The 22,144-nt window shown below is 54.7% G+C and overlaps 5 protein-coding genes across 5 annotated transcripts; 1 reads left to right on the top strand and 4 right to left on the bottom strand.

Annotated features, from left to right (window-relative positions):
* Window positions 1-1,323: 1,323 nt before the first annotated feature.
* HER10_EVM0005373 (glycosyl hydrolase family 10) lies at window positions 1,324-2,605 on the top strand (the record flags this gene model as incomplete). Its single annotated transcript, XM_035474994.1, has 4 exons — window positions 1,324-1,836; window positions 1,926-2,160; window positions 2,307-2,497; window positions 2,534-2,605. 4 exons carry the CDS (start codon window positions 1,324-1,326, stop codon window positions 2,603-2,605), a joined length of 1,011 nt encoding a protein of 336 aa, XP_035326179.1.
* Window positions 2,606-3,302: 697 nt separating this feature from the next.
* On the bottom strand, window positions 3,303-6,489 carry HER10_EVM0002077 (uncharacterized protein; the record flags this gene model as incomplete). Its single annotated transcript, XM_035471803.1, has 3 exons — window positions 4,906-6,489; window positions 3,615-4,784; window positions 3,303-3,561 (listed from the first exon to the last, which is right to left on the bottom strand). Exons 1-3 carry the CDS (start codon window positions 5,076-5,078, stop codon window positions 3,303-3,305), a joined length of 1,602 nt encoding a protein of 533 aa, XP_035326078.1. The 5' UTR covers window positions 5,079-6,489.
* Window positions 6,490-11,598: 5,109 nt separating this feature from the next.
* Window positions 11,599-13,938, bottom strand: HER10_EVM0007117 (myb-like DNA-binding domain-containing protein; the record flags this gene model as incomplete). Its single annotated transcript, XM_035476683.1, has 1 exon — window positions 11,599-13,938. The coding sequence occupies one exon, from the start codon at window positions 13,936-13,938 to the stop codon at window positions 11,599-11,601; it is 2,340 nt and encodes a 779-aa protein (XP_035326225.1).
* Window positions 13,939-15,962: 2,024 nt separating this feature from the next.
* HER10_EVM0000053 (allantoinase) lies at window positions 15,963-18,272 on the bottom strand. The gene is made up of 2 exons (XM_035469849.1): window positions 17,333-18,272; window positions 15,963-17,269 (listed from the first exon to the last, which is right to left on the bottom strand). The coding sequence occupies exons 1-2, from the start codon at window positions 17,849-17,851 to the stop codon at window positions 16,136-16,138; spliced, it is 1,653 nt and encodes a 550-aa protein (XP_035326003.1). The 5' UTR covers window positions 17,852-18,272; the 3' UTR covers window positions 15,963-16,135.
* Window positions 18,273-19,590: 1,318 nt separating this feature from the next.
* Window positions 19,591-22,109, bottom strand: HER10_EVM0006727 (hexaprenyl pyrophosphate synthase). The gene is made up of 2 exons (XM_035476305.1): window positions 20,735-22,109; window positions 19,591-20,667 (listed from the first exon to the last, which is right to left on the bottom strand). The coding sequence occupies exons 1-2, from the start codon at window positions 21,935-21,937 to the stop codon at window positions 20,506-20,508; spliced, it is 1,365 nt and encodes a 454-aa protein (XP_035326211.1). The 5' UTR covers window positions 21,938-22,109; the 3' UTR covers window positions 19,591-20,505.
* Window positions 22,110-22,144: the final 35 nt, after the last annotated feature.

Genomic DNA, 22,144 nt, shown 5'->3' on the forward strand with positions numbered 1-22,144 from the left:
GCTTCAAGACTCAGATTGAACCGTTGAACTCTTTCAAGCTGTCTTTCATGTCGCCAACGTCTTATCGTCGCTAACGGCGAAAACGAAAAGAAAGAGGTAATGAGCTGACCGCCCCACGTGGCCGCGACGCAGCCCAAGGTCTTCTCTCAAGCTACCACCGACGTTGCGTGGACTGACGACGTGGCGGACCACGCAAAGTCGACGCGGCTGGAACACTTTTGCTGCGCAGCTAGAGTATATATAGCCCAGTCCCCGAGATTGTCAAATTCCACCCATTCACATTGTTTTCGTTTTTTTGTTGTTGCATCCTGTGGCACCAAACAAGCGGGCAAAGAGGCTGATGGAATGTTGCTTGCGGGTATTTTGCAGACCCGGGTCGCCGGAACGGGAACGGAGCCATCACTAATTCCTTTTTCAGTCTCCTGTGCTGTGCTAAATTTGAACCCCAGCACGCAGTCTCCGTGAAAATGCTACCTACCTTGCTCTGTGGCCATTTCGCTATTATCCAACCGGTGGGAGGGTTTGGAGAAACCGAAAGAGAGAAGAAGAGAGGCAGGGAAGCTCCCTGTGGCTAGTATGATTGGACCACCCGAAAGAACTGGGGATCGACCATGGCAATTAAAGGCTATTTTCAACACGGCAAAGGCTATTATAGTAAAACCACTTAATCGTCGACGCCAGGCACAGGAGGGGTCTTCATGGCGGAGTTTGCAGCATCGCGCCTCTGTTCTTCCCCCTTTGGAATGCGCGCGCAACCCGAGACAATCGAGTGGCGGCTCAAATTACGCAGCACGCAGTATAACTCCGTACCCAGACAGACATGTTTGTTTTCTCTGCCCCGGAGCTTACGTTGAATCTCCGACGGCAGGTTTTCCCTCCTTTAGGCTTTGCTGACCTGACTTGCGGCGAATGCGACCCCCCCAAATTGAAGAGAGAAAAAAGTCTCCAAAAAACAAACTTCTTTGATGCGAAATTTCCCACCACCGCACGGGCGATTGGAGATGCGCCAATGTTCGCCAAGGGGGGAGAGCGAGAAACGGGAGGCCCGGACTGCAAGCCTCCGTGCCGGACGGAAACTGAATAAGTTGGGCAAATGTCCACCATGACGGAGCTTGTCACACTCACTTGGGCGCTTTGCTTGAATGCTTTTCTCTTTCAAAGTGTTTACTTCTTCTCATTCATTCAGTCATTCATTCCTTTCGCCAGACACTCATTCTAGACCGTAACTACCTAACCCATAGACACTCATTGTAGAAATACACACACACAAAACCGCGCCAGTTTGGATAAGGCAACAATAACCAAAAAACGAAGAAGAACACAATGAAGTTCTCCCTCCCCTTCCTCCTAGCCCCCCTCGCCGTCCTCGGCCTCCCCACCGCCGACGACACCACGGCCTCTCACTCCCACTCTCACGCCGCCCGAGGCCACCACGCCGCCGCCCACCTCCTCACCCGCCAATCCCCCACCAGCATCGACAAGCTCTTCAAGGCCAAGGGCAAGCTCTACATTGGCGTCTCGGGCGACAATGGCATCATGCAGCAGGGCAAGACCGCCGCCGTCATCCAGCAGAATTTCGGCCAGGTGACGCCCGAGTACTCGATGAAGTGGGACGCCACCGAGCCGACGCGGGGCAACTTTGACTTCACAAACTCGGACTTCCTCGTCAACTTTGCGCAGCAGAACGGGAAGAGCATCAGGGGCCACACGTTGCTCTGGCATCAGGCTTTGCCGGCGTGGGTGTCTGCCATCAAGGACAAGGCGACCATGACCAAGGTGATTGAGACGCACGTCAAGACGATTGTGGGGAAGTACAAGGGCAAGATCAGGTCGTGGGTATGTTTTTTGACTTCCTCGAAACGGTTCTTCTCCGTTCTCACACATCTGGTATGAGTATGAGTTCACCGTAAACTGACAATGCACAGGACGTCGTGAACGAAGCCTTCAACGACAACGGCACGATCCGCAGCACGGCCTTTTCCAACGTCCTCGGCGAAGCCTACATCGGCGTCGCCTTCCGCGCCGCGCGCCTCGCGGATCCCGCGGCGAAGCTGTACATTAACGACTACAACCTCGACAACGCCGGCTGGGGCAAGGTCACGGCCATGGTGACCAAGGTGAACCAGTGGATCGGGCAGGGCATCCCCATTGACGGTATTGGTGAGTTTACCTCTTGTTACCTCCACCCCCTCAGCCCCATGGAGAAGCAGATGAAATGCTCGCTCGTACGGAGTAGATGGGGAGGAGATTGGGAGATGGTACCCAAATAAGCAAGACGAAAATGAAGGATGACTAACACCACACAGGCTCCCAAGCCCACCTGGCAGCAAACATGTCCGGCAACATCCAAGCCGCCCTCGAAGCCCTCGCCCGCTCCCGCGCCTCCGAGATCGCCATCACCGAGCTCGACATCCCCGGCGCGCCCCCCAACGACTACGCCACCGTCGTCGGCGCCTGCCTCAACGTGCCCAAGTGCAAGGGCGTCACCGTCTGGGGCGTCAGCGACAAGCAGTCGTGGATGGCCACCGCCAAGCCCCTGCTCTTTGACGAGAACTGGAACCCCAAGCCCGCGTATAACGCCATTGTCGCCAAGTTGCGCAAGTGAGGCAACTGAGAATGGACCATATCAAGAGATGGGGATTGAGTTCAACTGTGGACTTTGGCATCGCACACAATGACCCCTTTTTAAACCTGATACATAAGACGAGATCTAGCTTGTCAGATACTTGCTAGGCGTCGCGGAGCTGCGCTCCGTTGCGCTCAGCCTTTCTCACAACTGTGGCCTAGTTTCAATGGTATCACATTATCTGGTACCCGTTGGTTAAGGCCGGTACGGTAACACGGAAAGGAGGCAGACATACATTGGCTCCCAGCCCTCGTCCCTTAGACTTAGAAGAGGGCAAGCCACAGAGACATAACTCCAATACATAAACAACTTCTTCATATTATTTAATGACCTTGAAAAGGACAAGTGCAGTACATCTCTATAATTCCTGAACCTTCTTATGACCATTCGACCGAGTAAGCGAATCAATCCTCCTGCGTCGGATCCGTAATATAGACATGTATCACTTATATGCACCAAAGTCTTTTGAATGTTGATCAATTAAATAATTCTCATTCCTCATGAACGAATTCTCTTAAGAATACAAGATGCCACCCAACGCCGTCGCAATGAAGTTTGTATGATACAGGTCTTTTCTCTCTGGCCCAGGAAGCCAAGGGGAACAGAATGCAATATGTGTATATTTGCGCTGTTTCCAATGCACAACACATTTTAGACACCAGAGCAATCAATGCGCTTAGGCAGTGGCATTGACCTTCTCCTCCTCGCTGGCGGACTCGTGGTGGTGCTTGTGCACCTCGCCACGCCACTTCGCAGAGGTGATGGGGTTGACGTGCTGGACGTACATGGTGTCAATCTCCTCGAGGGTGCGGTCCTTGGACTCGATGACGAAGAGGAAGACAATGACAGCCAGGGCAGCACAGCAGCCAGCGAAGACGAGACCGTAGAGATAGTCAATGGCATCGGTGATGTAGCGGGTGAAGAAGGACATGAGGCTGAGAAGGAGTTAGTTGAATGGCTTTTGCAGTTGAAAGTCGGGGGTACATACAAGTTCCAGAGCCAGTTGGAGGCGGTGGCAAGAGCCATGGCGGGAGCACGGTAGCGAGCAGGGTACAGCTCGGCGACGACAGCCCAGACGAGGGGACCCCAGGTCGTGGCGAAACCGGCGATGAACAGGCAAGAGAAGGCAACGAGAACGGCGCCGGCCTGGGGGGTGTTGGAGGGGGTGACGGTGTCAAGAGCGAAGTGACCGACAAAGGCATAGACGAAGAAGCACATCATCATCCACAGAGCACCGACGATGAGAGCAATACGGCGGCCAGACTTCTTGACGACAACCAGACCACCAAAGGTGCAAGCGACGTTGACGGATCCGAGAATGAGCTGAGTGACGTAGCTGTCGCTGAGACCGGTGGCGGAGAAGACGGTGGTTCCGAAGTAGAAGAAGAAGTTGGCGCCGGTGAGCTGCTGACCGGCCTGAAGCACAATTCCGAGAATGGTACGGTAGAACATGCGGGGGCCGGTGAAGATCTCCCAGATGCTGGTGTCGGCGCCAGCAGACTCCTCAGCGACCTTGGCGCGGATCTCATCGATCTGAAGGTTGACAGAGGCGGCATTGGGCTCGACTCCGGCAAGCTTGGCAATGTTGCGGCGAGCCTCGTCCTCGCGACCTTGACGGAAGGCGTAACGGGGGGACTCGGGAAGGAGGAGGATACCGGCGCCGAGAATGAGGGCCCAGGCGAAGCCGAGACCGTTGGGGATGCGCCAGGAGGCAGAGCCGGCCTTGTTGTGGGTCGCGAAGTTGACAATCTCGGCGAGCCAGATGCCGAGAGTGATGAAGAGCTGGTAGGTGGAGACAATGACACCGCGGATGATGGCGGGGCAAGACTCGGACTGGTACATGGGAACGACGACGGAGAGGGCACCGATGCCGACGCCGTTAACGAGGCGGCCAATGGCGAACTGGTACCACTTGGTGGTGGAGGAGATCTCGATGACAATACCAATGCAGGAGAAGAAGGCAAAGAGCGAGATGGTCAGACGACGGCCGAGAGTGTCAGCGAGCTTGCCGGCAGTGAGAGCACCGACGAGACAGCCGATACACAAGAGACCGACGATGGTACCCTGGCGAGCGGCGCTGAAGACGTAGGTGCCATTCTGGGGCTCACCGAAGCGCTGCATGAAGTCTTCCATCAGGAAGAAACCGGAAATCTGACCACTGTGAGGAACAAAGGGTCAGCAAACGGAATGGCCGGCGAGACATGTAGGTCTCAGATGGAGGAGGGCGGGGCGGAGATGTGCCTCCCCCCCCCCCCCTTCTCCGGGGGAGTAAGACATACCTGACATAACCGAACATGAAACCACCGATACTGGCAACGAGACCGAGGAAAGCGGCGGCGAAGGTAATCTTCTGCTCAGCCGTGATATCGGAGCTAGAATCCGAGGTGGGAGCGTCGGCTTCCGTCCGGTCCTTATGCTCTACGCCCTTGCCACCGAGCTTGGGGAACTGCATGATGGGCGATGCTGACGAAATGCGTCGATATGGGGATGGATAATGTGGGGGTGGGTTTGGTGTTCTCGATCCAGGGGAGGATGTAGAGGCGGGAGGGATAAGTCTGTTGGTTCCGAGGGTGATGATGTCTCTGGGTGAGAACGAGGTTCTTGTTGGTGTTGGTGTTGTTGAGTGTTTGCTTCAAGAAGGAGGAGGAGGGAGGAAGGAAGGTATTATACCTGCCTTGAGCTGTCGAGGTGTGGAGAGGGACAAGGTAGTTGAGATAAAACTCTGATTAGTCTGGAGAAGTGTGGGATGGGAAGGAGGAAAGGGGGCCAAGAGTAGACGATGGGGGAAGGAAAGGATTCTTTTTGTATTAGGGGAAAGAGGTCAGGAGACGAGCAGGTCCTTCCCACAGTTCCATAAGGTACGGAGTAGTGTAGGTAGTCTGGGTTGACTGGGAAGGTACGGCGGGACTGGGGAGTGCCCGGGGACTGGGTCTCGCGACCACGGCTCCGGGTTGGGACGTACCTACTTTCCGCTTCGTACCTTCCTCACTTTGCTTCCTACCCAAGTTACTTACTTTACCTAGTACTTACTAAGGTAAGGTATGTACCATAAGTGGTTACCTTATTCCGGTACTTGGCCAAGGTATGGAAGGAAGCACGGAAGGAGAGGTACCTATCCTTGCACGGCATGGCATGGCATGGCGGAAAGAACAACGGAAGGCGCGAAGAAGGGAAGGAAGCAAGCAAGGAAGGAATGAGCAGATGCTCACCCCGTTCTCACCCATTGGGAACCCATTTCACTCCCCGTATATCCCCGTATGCCTCCGCATACGTTTCCACACTTTGACTGATGGAAAGGTGCTTTTCATGCCTCATGATCACGTCTCTGACCAAGCAGGGCAGTCGGGGTGGGCGTGGGCATCTTGGTTTGCTTGCTAAACAACGAAAAATCGAAAAACCGAAAGGAAAGGAAGAAAACGATACCCACATTGCTGGTACTGGCTAACCCACACTCCCACACACTCCCACAGTCCACAGCAACATGCATCAAACGGACAAGTCGGGGGCCCGTGGGCGAACCAAGAAAAGTGCGGGCAGCAACGTACGTGTGTGGGCTGGACTGTGGGATAATGGCGGGTGAAAACCGGGTGAAGAAAGACGTGGTGGTTCTGGCCCAGTCGTCTCGCGGGCGGAGAGTCGCGAAAGAGAATACCGTGACCGTGGTGACATGTCGGACCAGGGTGACTTTGAAAATTGACGGTTGTGGTCGTAGTGAGAGGGCCTTTCCTAGGAGAAACCGCTTGGGACGGTGGGACCGCCGCTGATGGACCGGATGGCCATAGCTCTCGCCCGTGTCGCGAGCCTCACGAGTGACGTTGGTGGTACATTGCGCCGAGTACCTCCGGCCGACGCAGCTGAGGTTCAAGCAACCACCGTGGCACCGTTCAGCACCCGACACCGTCAAGGAACTGGATCTGGTGTGCACGGTGTGCTGGGTACGGTAGGCAAGGGAAGGGGTGTGTCCCGTGAGCTGATGATTGACGTCGAGTCTTATTGCAATTATTCGGTCCAATGCTCGGCCACTAAGAGGAGTCGGTCTAAACATGAGGCTCCCCGGTGTGAGCGAGCACTGAGCACTACAGAGAGTGGTGGTGGTGGTTCAAGCCAAAGGCAAGGTGACAGGGACCGCAGACCAGACTTTCGAAAAAGAGGCCGAGACGACGGCGTATGCGGCAGGGTCACCACAATTATTCGACGTGATAGCTGGAACTCGCCGAATGGATCTGGCTTCCCTGTCCAGGATCTGTGTTCGTGCTTGCAGGTATCCGTAAGGGCAGGGCGACAAATCCGTTAAGCCCAGCAGTCAAGGCCCAGATTGGACGGGCCACAATTACACTAATCGGACCCTTTATCCTTGGCGTGCTGCTGGAATCTGTCTAGTGCGGAATAGCACGAGATGATCCGCCCGCTGTCGTTGTGGTCCAGGACTTCATTCGTTGCTGGTGGAGATCCCGAAGCCTCCGATTGACGTCAGGGTCAGGATGCACCGATGCAGGTCCCGTCGCGTATGCTGCCACCATACCACTGTGCCACCGCACCACGGAATTGTGAAAGGGCACCTAACCTTGATCATCTCATCTAGGATGCCATGGAGGGACGGGAGTCTGGTTGATTGAATGACAGTGACGACGGCTTGGCGGCTGGCCTTGCTTGGCCTACGCTCTACCTAGGTGCACAGTAGCATTGCTAGCATCGCGAACAGGATATGCTGCACGGCTGACTGATGGACTGACAAACTCAAAGCTTAACGTGCAGGTTTGTCATACACAAATACGGGAGAGAGAGTCAGGTTCCCTGCCCTCTGATTGAACCATTCCGTTTCTTCGAGAAAAGATCGCTGGAGCCCTGGAACCACAACACTCTCACATCATAACATCAGACGATGTACTTGTTCGTCCACGTATACGTAGATGCGGAAAGAAACCGACGCGGGAAACAGGGACATGCAAAGTAACGAAGAGAAAGAGAAACAAGCAGAGAACCACTTGAAGAGAAAAAAAAAATAAGAGGGCATCCACAGTTGGGGCCCAAGTACCGTGCCGTCGCCGCATCTCACTTTCCCGGGTACGTACTTTGCGGTAAGGAAGATCTCCACCGCACGGGCGGCATCTGCCATCTGGCATGCCATGGCCTGTCACTGGGATTCTGGGAATATCATGGATTTTGTCGTTTTCTTGAATAGTTGCACCGCACATACTCCGAATAGGTATCAACTCATCGCAGACCTGGGTTTACCACGACATGCACACTTTGACCATACCATCGTATCATGAAATCAAGAAAACACCCCGAGCTACGCATCACATCGTCCGGTCAAGACCCCATTCCCCGGACCGACATATGCACCACGGTCATATCAGATCACGAGAATAACAACCTTCACCACAAAGGGCTGCAAAGGCTGCAACGACTGCGAAAAAAAAACGAAAAAACACAAGTCCACAACGCAGCCGCATGGCATCGCATGGCATCTTGGCCCACGCAAGGTCCGATTAGAGAGTGACCCCTGCACCCCTGCCCCATCCACCTTGCCCTTTCTCTTCACAGTTCACATTCTTCTTCTTGTTTTCCATCTGGCATTTACTGCTCGACTGCAAAGAAAAAAAAATGTTATCTCCTTCCCTGTCCGCTGACGGGACCCCCACCCCCTGAACCCTGCTGGTCCTCTTCGGCCCGGCAAGCAGATGCCGCCGCGACACGCCCCTACTAGGCTGCCTTAGCTCGCAGATACGCCTGGACACCTTGTATCCGTATCTGCCTTTCGCTGTGAGTCTGTGGCTTGCTCCCGTTACTCTTAGCGCGCCCGGTCCCTGATAACCGCTGAGCGTCTACTAGGTATGCATACCGTTGGCGCCACTGTTGGTCAACGTTTAACGAAAGGCAGAGTCTCGGAGTATGAGAGGGGAGAGTTGTAGCGAGATATACTCGCGACGCCTCGAATGAAAGACGAGAGAAACATGAGAGCTACTGGAGCTATTGAGGGCTATGGATGCGGCTCACGGCTCGACGAGTCTCGTCCCTTGAGCCAGATCATTACACAACCCACTTCACCGGCCGGCATACCCCTTGGTCTGGTCCACGATGGGGAGTCGTGGAGTCTGCCTTCTAACGAGAGACATGAGAGAACCAGAAAAGCGCCGAGACTCGGCCACGACTCCACGATTACCGCGAGAGCACGCCGAGTATTGAGCCCCATCCTGAGCCAGCTACGAGTAACGAAGCTATGCGAAACAGCGACGAAATGTGCTGCCGGCCACTGGGCGTTGATGATATGTGGAAACTCCCAGTCCCAGAGGCCCAGAGTGAGGGAAAAGGGGGAGTATGATGGAGTATTGTGGTAAGAGTCTTCTCGTCTCCTTTGCGCGCGAAAGGAAAAGGGCCGACAAGTGAGGAACTCGCAACGACACGAGACCAAGGAAATTTGCTTCACGATTGAATGAGAAGTGGGCATGAGGAGCTATGGAGGTGTGAAAGAGGGGATCTACAGAAATTTGAGCGAGACGTGGTCAACATCAAGGAAGCAGATGAGTTATGGCTAGAGGTGAAGCTCACAATGAACTGATGTATCGTGAAGCATCTCGAGGCTCAACGTACCGTGGTTAGGTCAAGCCACCTCGCCCAAAGGACTGTGGCTCACACAACTGCCTTCGGGCTCAAACTTCACCACGTTACCACGTATTAGATGATAAACAGTCCGGCAAGACTGCCAAGTGTGGCTCAAATTGGATCTCAAGGCACTCACTCGGATCTTTTCTGAAAAAAAGGTGGCCCATTGCGCGCGCAAATTCTCGCCTCACCTCGGCCGTACGCCTTGAATGCGGATCCGCCCAGGGGGGAGAGGGGTGTACCGTGTGAGACTGTGAGTGTCTTTCATCGCGGCGGACCCCTCCGCCCCATCAACTATCCGTAAAACCACCATAAGGGCCCGAAGTGCGGCCACGCCGCTGCGGTCGGTCCCTGAGAGACCCCGCTTTTCATCCGGTGGTCTGATCGGATGTTTTCCGTGAGCTCGACGTTCAACTTTTGCAGGTTCTTACACAGTAGCTGAAGGTGACGGTGAGGGTTGAAGCTCGTCTTTCCCGTTTCGTGCTTTCCGCTCTCAGCCTCAAGTATTTCGTACCCTCCACTCATTCTAGATTCCCGTCTACCTATTGCGAACGAGGCTCTTCGCGCGTAGGTCCGCGGATTTGGGCGTTCATTGACATTTGCGATGCTTGATGCTGCTATCGCCGACGCCGATACTCATACCAGTGCCTTCCCATCAACAATTGCAAATGCTATGCGTAACAACTGGAGCCTCCATACGTCTGCCTCCCCGAAACGCCCGGGATGATCGCCTCCAGATGTGTCCCCGATCTCTCGGCGTTTGCTGATCTACCTACTTCCAGGTCAAGGTGCTTAAGTCGTACTGACTCGGCCAAAATTCGACACCGATCCGACAAGCACCGTTTCCAGACACCCGTCGCGCGCCGATTTGCTCCGCGACGGAACAATGACGCCACAACTTTTTTTTTTTTTTTTTTTTTGTAGAGAGAAAATTCCGCACGCGCGCGTCGCGCGGAACTTGCTCCGGAGTGCGGCGTTTGTGAAGCCATCGTGACAATGACATCCGACAACGCGCGATGAAGAAGAAAAAAAAAACAAAAAAAAAAGGGAAGACCCCGCACGGAATGGCCGTGGTACAGAAAACGCATGCAGTGCTGTCTTTTGACCCCTCCCCATTCTTCTTTCCCCAGATGTCGGAAGATTCACACACGTTGAATCATTCTAGAAATTCTATGCGTCGCCTCCCCCCGGATGACGTTGCGTCTTGGGCTCGGGGTGCGTGGTTGCCACACTCTTCATGTTGTCCCACTGCCCCGGGACTCGCCATTTGGCCAAGTACACGACTTTGTCATCACAGCTTCGTCGGGTTCTCCAGTACACGTGTACAGCGCTGCAAAAGCACGCATCAGTCAGTCATTCCCCAGTTGACACGCACGTACTCCGTACATGGGGAACAAGTTCCTTTCCCATCCAGCTGGGTTCCCCCGTTCTCGGGCGAGAGCCGATTATCCATCCCACCACTTCATCCCGCGGGTTTACCTTATCGACTGTGCTTCCCAACCGGGGAGAAAGCCTGACGCTGTCACGGTAACAAGGTGGATAGAGCACGCACACACATCGTCTCTCGCCACGGAACGTCACAGCCCTACGGTGGCGGCGACAGCGGCACGGGTGTTGCAAAAGTGGGCAGATAGATCCGTAACGGTCGGAGATAGAGCTGGATTCCTGCTGATGGCTGCCCATCGACTAGGCGCGAGACAGATTCTCAATTGCGAGATAGCTGCGGTAGCTGATTCATGAGTAAGTAGTCGTCCTATGACGACATTTCCCCCAGGCCCAGGGAAAAAAAAATCACTGAACGAAAAATTCCAACCTCGTTATCGTTTGGGTGGTTCGACTGGCCACCAACGAGTCATGACCAATGAATGACGTAAATTCCTCACGACAAACAACTCAACTGACGATTCTGCAAAGTACAATGGAACGTGGGAATTTGACAACTGAGGGAAAAATAGAAGCAGCTTCAACACAACTTGTTTTGAACCATTCGATAATGATGGTGTTCGCAGCTACTAAGCTATGTACAATTCCCATCCTTGAACAATCGATATCCACTCCGAAAAACAACCCTCGTAACAAATGCTGTCTGACCTGGCCTGAACCTGCTTTGCCCATGCTGTGGCCTGCCATTGCTTTTGACCCAGAACGCTGACCGCTCTGATAGTATTCTCTGCGGCACCCTGGCCACCAAACCTTATCCATCAATAACGACTCTCGAGTCAACATGGTACCTCAGCCTCGCGGGGTATCATCATGCACACTACCACACTACTCGAGTGACTTGAGAAGATGTGAAACTTGTACAACAATCTAGTTCCACATCCATCACAGCGTGAAATCGCAACCCAAGCTGTCCACTAGGTGGTTCAGTCCCTTAGTTTGTTTGCTCTCTTCCGACCCTTAGACCCCGAGGGAGCAGTCGAGGGCGGGGCGGGGGCCGGCGACATGTCTTCGTCGTTTTCGTCGCTGACTGGTGCCGGCAGGCCTGGCGGCTCGGGTCCTCCAGTCTTTCTGGCCCAGTCGCCCACCCGCCTGTCCGCTTTTCTGCTCTTGACAGAGGCGGGTGCTGTGGAAGGCGGGACGCGAATCGGTGGCATGTCTTCGTCAACATCGCTGTTTTGCACCGACTCCGGTTGCAGTGATGCCACTGTTCGAAGTCTGATCCCGGAAGAGATGCGTCTCTTGGCCTTTTCTCTCTTCTCTTTGAGGCGGTCGGGAATCTTCTCGGCCGCATATTGTGAGGCGACTGGCTCTGGTGAACTGCCATCATTCTCCATAGACCGTTGTCTGGATGAAGTACCTCCGGAAAGCCTCACACGTTTCTTAGCAGGGCTGGGTCTGGCGTCTTCCGCTTCGACGGGGAGAAGTCTGGAAATACCAGCAGGTTGGAGAGACGGAGACGCAGAGAGAGCATTCGATATAGAATCAGTTAGGAGTCGATTCGATTGGGCTGATGACTGCCGTGTAGACGGAGAATCGCCTTCTGTCAGCCTGGTCTCATCTTCCTCATCGGCTTCAGAGACGTCGTCGTCATCGTCTTTGTTGTTGTCCTCGTCGTCGGAAGCGTCGTCGCTGTCAACCACAAGTTCAGCGCTGCGTGGCTCATTTTTCAGGCTCTTTCGACGACTGGTTTTATTGGGAGGATCAACAACAGCCATCTCGGTATCAGTATCATAGTTGGTATCTCCTCCGCCGAGAATTTTGGCACCCCGGGGGGCGCTCGCCTTGGCATCCTCCAACAACCAACGGGCGCAGTCTCTAACTGACTTTTCCTTTTGATCTGGAACACGCTGTCTCAGACGATACCATAGCAAATGGAGAGTCTTCTTAGGCCATTTCCTGCGGAACTCCAAGTCGGCGAGCTTGGTCCACTGAATCAATCGATCGCGGCCGGCGCCTCCTGCCAGAATAGCCCGGACCATTTTGTGTTTGTCTTCGGGCGGCATTTCTTGTATCTGCTTGCGGGCCTTCTCCAAAGTCCATGTGACCTTTGACGCGGGACGTGAAGACCTCAGAACTTCGCTGGGGGTAAGTTCCACGTTGAGGGTCTTGAACTTTCTCATGCACTGCAGGCGAGTGCGCTTGCGGCCCATCAGCTCACTAACCGTCTGCCAGTTGATCATGGGTTCGTAAGGCTGTTGGATTTTCGAAGGTGACCGATCCGTCCGTCTGAGTAGGGTGATGACGTGCTGAACCAATTCCTTTTCTTCCTCCTCGGTCCAATAGTTGCGGCCTTCCGTGCGGCCACAAATGACATAGTTCCGGTAGCGGTCGCGAACATCCTTCTCGTGGCGACCCAGCTCTTCCGCAATTTTGATCCAGCAATTACCATGTTTAGCGTACAGCATCGCCAGCTTAACATCTTCTTTGGCAGTCCATCCTCCTCCACGAGCCTTAAAGTTGTGGAAATTCTGGCGAGCAACATCGATAGTTTTCTGGCGGCGCCGATTAGGAAGAGCGGCAGAAATGTAATTCCATAGGTGAAGAAATTTATCGCTGTCATATGGGATAGCCGTTTTGGACAGCTTACTACGCTGCTTCATCTGGATAAGATTGTTCATCTCCTCTTGTGACAGGTCGTTCTCTTCTCGATATTTCTCGACGACTTCTCTGAGCTTGCGCATCTCTTCATGGGAAAATTGGCCGGTGATGAACTCGGGTGGTCCCTGAGGTGCTCCCTTGGGCTGTGCAGCCTTCTTTGGCGTTTTCGCCTTTGCGGGCTTGGGAGTGGCGGTTGCGGGAGCGCGAGAGGCGGCTGTCTGTTTGGGTTTCTTGAGCTTCATCTGAGGCTTTGCGGTCTTGGTCGATGCTGGCTTCTTGACTGGGGCCTCTTCAGTTTCGGGCTCCTGATCCTCGCCGTCCTCTTGGATCTCACGAGCCGCACCCCCTGCCACCTCGAGATACTCTGGTGTCTCTTGGACTGATGTTGACTTTTCGAAGAAGTCCGGTTTAGAGCGCTGCTTCTTGGATGCCGTGGAGCGGGTAGACTTCTGAGCCGAACTAGGCAAGTTGCCAACATCAAAGGGCTGTTCTTCGTCTGGCTGGGCATTTCGACGTCGAGTAGCTCGCGGCGTCGTGGCGGGCCTCTCAACAGCTGCATCCTTCTTGGAATAAGTAGTGAGCTTCTCAGCTGAGCCTCGGAGTGCATCGCGGAAAGTTTTGATTGGTAGCTGAGGGGTTGGGACGACCTCCTCCTCTTCCTCCATGTTTTCGCTGCGTGTACTTGACGGGCTTTCTCTCGGGGCTTGTGATGACGGGGGAAGACCATCGGCCAAGGAGCCGTGACTAGACTGTGCGTCCTCGCCATCCTCGACGAGAGGTCCCGGCGAAGAGGGCTGGTTCGCAGTTACGTCCATATCCACGTCTTGGTCACTATCAACACTGTCCCGATCGAATGTGTCATCTTCAGGTGGTTCGACGATTGGCGAGGTTCGTCGGGCGGCCTCCGCCGAATCCTCCTCCTCCGAGGCGGTTGCCACGTCCTCGTCCATTGCGTCGTCCGCAGACTCCACGGCCTTTGCCGTATCGTGCGGTTGAGCAGCGACCTCTTTGGCAAGGCTCTGTCTCAGGAGGGAGATCTGAGATCCCCGTGACATGCTCCTGCGCCTCTGCGCTGCAACACTGGGTGAAGACGCCGGTCCGTTCTGGCCATCATCGGACTCGTTGTCATCTGGACTTGGCAACACAGGTGTACCAGAAGGTTGAGTAAAGAAAGGTCTGGGGACACCGAGGAGTTGCGACTGCTGTGACTCGTATTTGATCTCGAGGGGATCGGCCTCGGAGGCGGGGCTGTGAACGATAGGTTGGGCGATGCTGGTGTCCTCGGGCGACTCAGGCACAACATCCTCGGGCTCGGCGTCCTCCATGTCGACATCTTCGAGAGAACGACGCGTCTTCTTCTTCTTCCTCTTTTTCCGATCCGACGAGTGCGACGCGCCCAGCGCACTGGGGTCATCCGGTTCGCGCTTGCGCTTTTTCTTCAGCTGAGGCGAAGAAGTGAAACCGTCATCAGCCACAATTGCGTCGCTGGAAGGTCCAATTTGGCCACTGAAGATGGAAGATGAGGGGCCTGCATCCGAGTGTTCTGGGTCTGTCGCCTTGCTCTTTCCCTTCTTGCTGCGATCCTTCTTGTCCTTCTTGTCCTTCTTGGACTTTTTGGACTTTCGTTTCTTCACGCTATGGTCCTCATCGGAGGGATACGCGGCATCCGCAGCACCTCCTCCATCGTTCGCTTGGGTCGAGAAAGGGACCATGGAAGAAAACGGGTCGACGTAGTCGTTAAATGCGTCGAGACCAGTCTCGTCCTCGTCCGCCATTCTGCCCAACAGTCTATCGTCAATTCCGTCTGGGTACTCGGCCGGCGCAGTTGAAGGGAATATGCGATCTTCGCTGTCGTCGCGGGTTGGTCTGGTAGGTCCAGGCGAAGAGTTCTTGGTGGGCGTGTATCGGTTGAAGATTCTCGAGATGGAGTTGAACATGGTGAAATTTCCACCAGGGCGACCGGCGGCGCGGGGACGCAGAACAATTGGGAAGGGACGGCTGGCGGAAGGGGCCGAGAAGGGTCGTCGCAAGGAAAGTGCGCTGAGGAGCTTCCCTCTATGAGAAGGTGCTTGCTCCTTCCAGGTTGGTGCCTTCCGCAGCCAAGATAAGGTCGCGTACGAGGTGCCGTTGACGAAGTAAAAAAAAACGCGAGTGGAAGGTGGGACCCACAATTGCGGTAGGATGGCGATGAAGGAAGGAAGGAACACGGTCCACTGACCAGGAGCTTGGGCCGCTCCCGTTTCTCCCGCCTTTGGTACCCTCGTACCTTCAGGGCCGGCACAGGTAGGGACCTAAGTAGGTACTCAAGTTACATCATCACCAATCAAAAGTTTGGCGCATTAGAGGAGCATCAACCCCGCGGCTCTCTCAGCTTCCATTCCATTGTCTCCGAAAACAAAGACTGGAGTGTAACACAGCATGCAAACTGAAGAAGCACAACGATGTACACATGGCATTGCTTCATTTGCAAGCTACCCACCTTATGTCTACCTTGTGCAGCGAAATCACTTCAGAAGTTGCTCATTTTATCATTCAAGTCGCTATTGCTCAATGTTACCAGACCTGTCCAATTAACAACTGGGATTGGGGTCATGTCTCACTACACGCACATGACACTCATCCCAGCCCTCGCAGTTGAGAACCAGTTCAAAATTTCGAATTTCGTTCCGTTCCATATCACGAGTAGTGATGACAAGCTGACGTTCATGAAGTGGTTTTGTTTTCCATTATCAATTTGTCCTAAATCAGACCTCATTAAATCATCACACGGCTAATGCTCTCGTCACGATCTATCTTTCTCTCTTTTACTTTCTCATCCATCTCTTCATATTATCCTCTCTCCTCATCCAGCGCCCAGCTCAACTACGCCGTGCGCTTCTCCGTAATAGCCTCACCAACCGGGCTCTCACCAACAAATCCAAGATTCTTTCCTCCAAACTCAAACACCTTGCGGCCTCTAACCCACGTCTCCTTCACCCGGCCAGCAAACTCATGACCCTCCCACGGCGAGCAGCGGTTCTTCCACCGCATATCACCAGACCGTAGAGTCCACGCGTCCGCGTCGTCGAACACGCAGATATCAGCGTCCATACCAACCTTGAGCGCGCCCTTGCGGTGCGCAAGACCAACTTGCTTCGCCGTCGACTGACTGCACAACCGCACAATATCAATAATAGACGGCGCCGCACCCTCGCCCTCGGCGGCGATGCGCGCCACTGCCTCGGAGTAGACGATGGGCAGACCCAGGCCCACAGATGAAATACCGCCCCACGCAGCGAAGAAGTCGCCCCGCGAGCTCGCGTCCGCCACGGCGACCGCCGCGTCCTCTAGCGTCTTCTCCGCGAGGATCTTGTCCATGCTCTCGCCAGGAATCGTCATGTCGATACCGGAATCCGAGTGGTGCATGTTAGGGGAGTGGCTTTCGGGCGGGGTGCGAGTCTCGAGATGGCTCGGGAGGAGCTTCAGCTGCGGCGTGCACGGCGAGTGGTCCGAGACGATGGTCTTGATGCACGAGTCCTCTGCCACGAGTTCCTCCCAGAGGCCGTCGCGGTTGGATCGCTCACGGATAGGAGGGCAGCACTTGTGGCGGGTGTCGCCGTCGGCAATGTCCTCCGATGCGAAGCCGAGGTAGTGGAAGCATGTCTCGGCCGTGATGTTGATGCCCTTTGCTCTGGCTTCCTTGAGCAGTGGGATGGCCTGTGTGGCTGACAGATGGACGATGTGGAGGTGAAGGTCCGGCGCGAGGTGGGCCAGGGACAGGATCTCCTCGATAGCGTACGTCTCGAACGAAGGCGGGCGGGACTCGAGGAAGGTCTTGTATGAGTTGAGCTCGCCGGTGGGAGCCAGCGGCGGCTCAGACTGTTGGACCGCGTCGCCGACCGAGTCGGAGATGGGAGGAATCATCTCGGCGTGGAACATGAGCGTCGTGGGTGTGCCGTTGAGCTTCTCCATGGCGAGGGCCACGTCTTGCGATGAGACTGCTGGGAATTCATCAACCTAGTTGGGGGCCACATTGTCAGCTTACATTTGGTCACAGGGACGGCGCGGAGTACTACTCACTCCAGACTCGATCAGAAACCCCTTGAAGCCTCTGACACCGGCCTCAACAAGGGGCAGCAGATCATCAGCGTTTCCGGGAATCACGCCGCCATAGAAACCAACGTCGACCCAGCACTGTCCTTTACTCGCAGCAAGCTTCTCCTTGAAGCCAGCCACCGTCGTGGTGGGTGGGATAGCGTTGAGAGGCATATCGACGACGGTCGTCACACCGCCAGAGGCAGCGGCCCGCGTACCCGTCCAGAAACCCTCCCATTCCGTGCGGCCGGGCTCGTTGAGGTGAACATGGGCATCTACGAGACCGGGCAACAGGAGCTTTGAGCCGTAGTCGATGTACTCAGTGGAGGCTGGGAAGGAGGTCTTTGGCAGGACTGCCGGGACGATGTTGACGATCTTTCCGGTGGCGGGCGAGACTGTTATCGTTGCCGGCGTGAGGACGAGGTTGTCTTGTTCAAAGGTGAGGACTGCCCGCGTCGAGACAAGGACCACGAGGGGTGAGCTGGTGTCTTGAGAGGCCGTCATGATGAAGAGAGATGGAGGGGTTGTTTGTGATAAGCTTATCTTGGAAGCTTGGGGAGGTCCGATAAGGGAAATACCGCGGTATCTGAAGAGCTCTCCCCGCGGTGGACGTTCTTGGATAGCTTGCTGTTGCGTCTGGAGAAGAGCGAAGCTTATCTTGATCGCGGGGTGGCGGGGTGATGAGAGAGATAAGATATGGCCGGTGTGGCTTTCAAGGGTTTAAAGGTGTGTAAGATGTTGGGGCGGTCTTAGTGAGGACTACCTAGATAAACACTCAAGCAAATAGTGAGTGGTCATGTGTAGTAGTGTGAATTACTATGAGTTCCAAGAAAGACAATGTGGTGATAATTGAAGGAGAAGTTGACTAGAGAAAATAAGAGAGAAAAGAGGAAGGGGAGAAAGAAGAAGAGCAGCTTCCCCCGTCCGAATCTCACTCAGAGGAAAGCCGTTCGTGGCTCGATCCACGGCCCACCCCGAAAGTCCAGACGTGATTAGGACGGGTCCCCTTCCATTCGTTCATCTGGGCTTCCATTTCCAGTTCTTCTCTCCGATAAGATAACGTTCTCTGAGGTGACAGGAAGAATATGTGACAAAGGGGGAACACGGGAGTTCAAGGGACCAGCCACTGGGCCAATCCCAACGAGGAAAAGACCCTCGTCACTCAGTCTTCAGAGTAAGGTACATAGTAAGGTAGCTTAGCCCTCTCCCACCGCCATCTCCTTCTCCTTCGGGCCCCGGTGCCGGGGTGTCTTCTCTACCCCGTCATCGACCTTCTTCAACTCGACTCAAAGCCCGCTCACCTCAAGGCTCAACCCGCGCTCCAATAGCGACCACTGAACCCCGAGCCGCCGACCTCTGCTTTCTGCAACTGGGGTTCGTGTCCGTCGTGTGGGGTGCGTTATCGAAACCCTTTTCCCACTGGGCCACTTTGCTGAAGGGACCCTATCGAACAATCTCAACGCGACCCCGGGGAACCCTGAAAGGACTCGAAAGTCTTCCCTTGTCGTTATCAGCCGCAGCTGATTGGTTGGGCGTGTCGTCGGACACAGCCGTTTCCCGATCTAGAACGCCTTAGTCATCACGGATTGAGCGAATGAGGAAAAGCATGTGTTGCTTTAAATGCCTCTGCTCCGTAAGTCTTTGACACTGACAGTCCACCATAAAAAAGTACAAACAAAGCCCATCACCGTTCTTGACTCTTCATCGGCCATTCTCGGGAAAATCGAAGGCTTATTCTTTTTGTTTTTGGTTTCTCATGGCTCAGGCTTGCCCTTCTGACAGGCCCAGAGCCTTGAACCCCCCTGCCTTGGTCCTGCGTCGGTGTGCTTCTTAAGGTACTTCGGGCTCCACTGCCGCTGCTGCACCCGAGGCGTCGTCTAAGCTTCACTTGTGAGTTTCGATCGAGTAATGATCGAGTAAAACACCGCTCATTTGGGGCATCTGGCCCGCCAATGTTATGCGCCTCGCGAGTCCCGGGAACTCTAGTTTCTTGATTTTTTTCCCTCTCTCGTGAAGACATTTTCCGGCCATGGCGCGTAACACTACCAATTTGAATTTGGTGACAACCCATCTTCTTCATCTGTCATTGGCCAGCAATTTGGTATTACTCGATGACATCGCGATAAAGGCAGTAACAAAAGCCCGCTTTGTGTCACTCATACCGACTACCGATAATGGGCAACGAATAAAGAAGGAAGAAAAAGAGATCCACACACCCGGCGCCGTCTTGACACAGCCGCCGCCCCCCGTGGAGTTCTTGGATGACCGAGTCATCTCCAACCGAGGAATGTCTCATTTGTTGGGATGAGCGATCCCGGCTCCGACAGCCGGCTCCCTTTCTTCCGATCACACCATTCATCCGTTTACCAACCTCCGGGAAACCATCCCTACAGCCATGCTTCGTTTCCGGAACGTCCAGCGGCTATTGCAGCTACACATGGTTTGTTTGAACCGCGCTTGACGTGTTTGTGATTTTTGAATCTCGTTCTTCGGACGGTAGTCTAGACGAATCGCTAGGTTGTCGCCTTCTCAGAACAAGCAGGCTGCGCCAGAGTCCAGCGAGCATCGGATCGGGCCTTGACTATTATCGTGTAAGCTTTGCAGGTCCCTGACCGACCCATGCATGCGTCTCATCACAGTGCCGTCTTCTACCACGCTGCGTCTAGAAGGGAGCATCTAGAAGCGATCCAGCAACGTAATGGAAACCGCTTCTCCACGGAGCTCGCCGGTTTCTCTTCTCTGAACCCTGCTGTCTAGACCTCACCGAATTCTGATCGAGTAAAAGTTTCCCATCTTCCCCAATCAGGTGAGGGTCGTTGGCGTTCCATTCAGCAGGCTGTCCTGCACAGGATCATCATCTTTCCCTTCAGCAAATCATCCCTTGCGCACATATGCCGAATCCCGTTTGCGTAATCGAAAAAAAAGGGAAGTTGTCTGTGGTATTGCACTCAAGTCCTGTGCCATCTCTAACCCGATGATATTCCCCCCTTGGCCTCACGCCGCGCCGTCTAGATGTATAATATCGTTACATGTACTCTGTCAAGAGCCCCAAAGGTCTGTTGTACAGTGGTGTTGAGCGCACGTTACCACAATGCGTGCACTCCGGATTTTTGGTTTTTTTTTGTACAGGTTTCTGATCGGCCAGCGCCGCCAGACGCTTATTTTGTCCTCTTCAATGCCTTCATGGCCATTTCGATGAGACCATCCTTGGCCTCACTCTCGGGGAAATCGCTGATGGCTGCAATGGCCCGCTCGGAATAATCCTGGGCCAGTGCCCTCGTCTGCTCAATACCGTCGCTCTGGAGAACCAGCTCGCGTGCCTGAAACCGTGTTAGTCAGATTGTTCTCCAAATCCTAAAGTCTTTTGCTGCGTGCGTGCATCCTTACCCTGGCGACGTCACCCTCCTGCTCGAACTTTCTGCCTACCAAAGCACCCAATTCCGGATTTGTCTTCCATGCAAATAGTAGAGGGGCCGTCGCGAGACCAAGCTCAAGGTCGGCGCCGGCCGGCTTGCCCAGTTCCTTCTCGCTACGCGTGTAGTCGAGCATGTCGTCGACCAGCTGGAATGCGAGTCCTAGGTTCTTACCATAGGCGTATGCTGCCTCGACTGAAGCAGCGTCTGACCCGCCGAGAATTGCCGAGGCACGGCATGACTTTGAGATCAAGCTAGCCGTCTTCAAGTAGGTCTTTTGCAAGTAGTAGGTGAGCGCCTCTTCCGACCACACTGGCTTACGCTCATCCCGCTCAGTATTCTTGAGCTGCATGAACTCGCCCTCGACCAGGTTGGCAATGACCGTGGCGAGAAGCTCAACGACCTCGGCGTTCCTCAGACGGGCCAGGGCGACAGATGCGCGGCCTAGCAGGAAGTCGCCGGCCAAGACAGCCATCTTGTTGCCGAACTCGAGGTTCGCCGAAGGGGATCCGCGTCGCGCGACGGAGTGGTCAATGACATCGTCGTGGAGCAAGGATGCCGTGTGGATTAGCTCGGTGATCTCGGCCAGACGGCGTTGGGACGGGAGGATGTCAGATTCGGTCTCGACAGGTTCGGGGGCGGCGCTTGTCAAGGGCGAGCTCGGATTGACGTCGACGAGGATGTTCGGGGGAGATATCGCCGTATCAACGCTACCAATGGCTTGACCAGATTGGAGCCGGGGACCCTTGGGGCATAGAGCGGTGGCTCTCGACATGAGCAAAACGATGAGAGGACGCATGTGCTTGCCCTCTGCCTGTGTGTAGTATTTGGCGGCGCGATCCAGAGACGGGTGGCCAGAACCAAGGAGCTTCCGGATGTTGCCCGTCAAGAACTTCATCTCCTTGGCCACTGTCCGCAGAGGGTCGATGTGCATGTCACCCTTGGGGATCACGCGGTTGACGGCATTCGCAGCCATGTTGGACGCAACAGACACAGCGGCGCCCCATGCTGAAGACCGTCTCGAGGATGAGTGGTAGAGGGCAGTGGTAAGAGGTATCCGCGCATCGAGGGGAGTGATTCGTCGGCATTGCGAACATCGGGAGGAAGAGGAGGAGAGGATAGATCGTGACGTTATCGAAGTGCTGCGCAGCACCGCTGCTCCCGTACGGAGCTGCATGGCTCCTGTAGTGGTCTGAAGAGTATCAAAAGAGTGTCAAAGGAATCGCAAAAGAGTCCAACAGCATCTGGATTAAGTAGACCGTGCTCAAGATTCGTGGTTGAGGCAATTGGCAGCTAAAGGCGGGTTGATGGTACAAGGCGATGACTTTTTTTTTCTGTCCTTCCCTCCCGCGGCGAGAAATTCAAGCCACAGCAGCTGCGCAGC

The sequence above is a fragment of the Colletotrichum scovillei genome (assembly GCF_011075155.1).
Source record: "Colletotrichum scovillei strain TJNH1 chromosome Unknown Contig00012, whole genome shotgun sequence".
Lineage (NCBI taxonomy): Eukaryota > Fungi > Ascomycota > Sordariomycetes > Glomerellales > Glomerellaceae > Colletotrichum > Colletotrichum scovillei.

Bases quoted from the DNA above. Each gene is read 5' to 3' on its own strand.
- HER10_EVM0000053 (XM_035469849.1), bottom strand. From the start codon at position 17,851: ATGACGGCCTCTCAAGACACCAGCTCACCCCTCGTGGTCCTTGTCTCG. The intron at 17,270-17,332 runs GTGAGTAGTACT...GCCCCCAACTAG, and splicing joins GGTTTCTGATCGAGTCTGGA to GTTGATGAATTCCCAGCAGT.
- HER10_EVM0006727 (XM_035476305.1), bottom strand. From the start codon at position 21,937: ATGCAGCTCCGTACGGGAGCAGCGGTGCTGCGCAGCACTTCGATAACG. The intron at 20,668-20,734 runs GTAAGGATGCAC...ACACGGTTTCAG, and splicing joins AGGAGGGTGACGTCGCCAGG to GCACGCGAGCTGGTTCTCCA.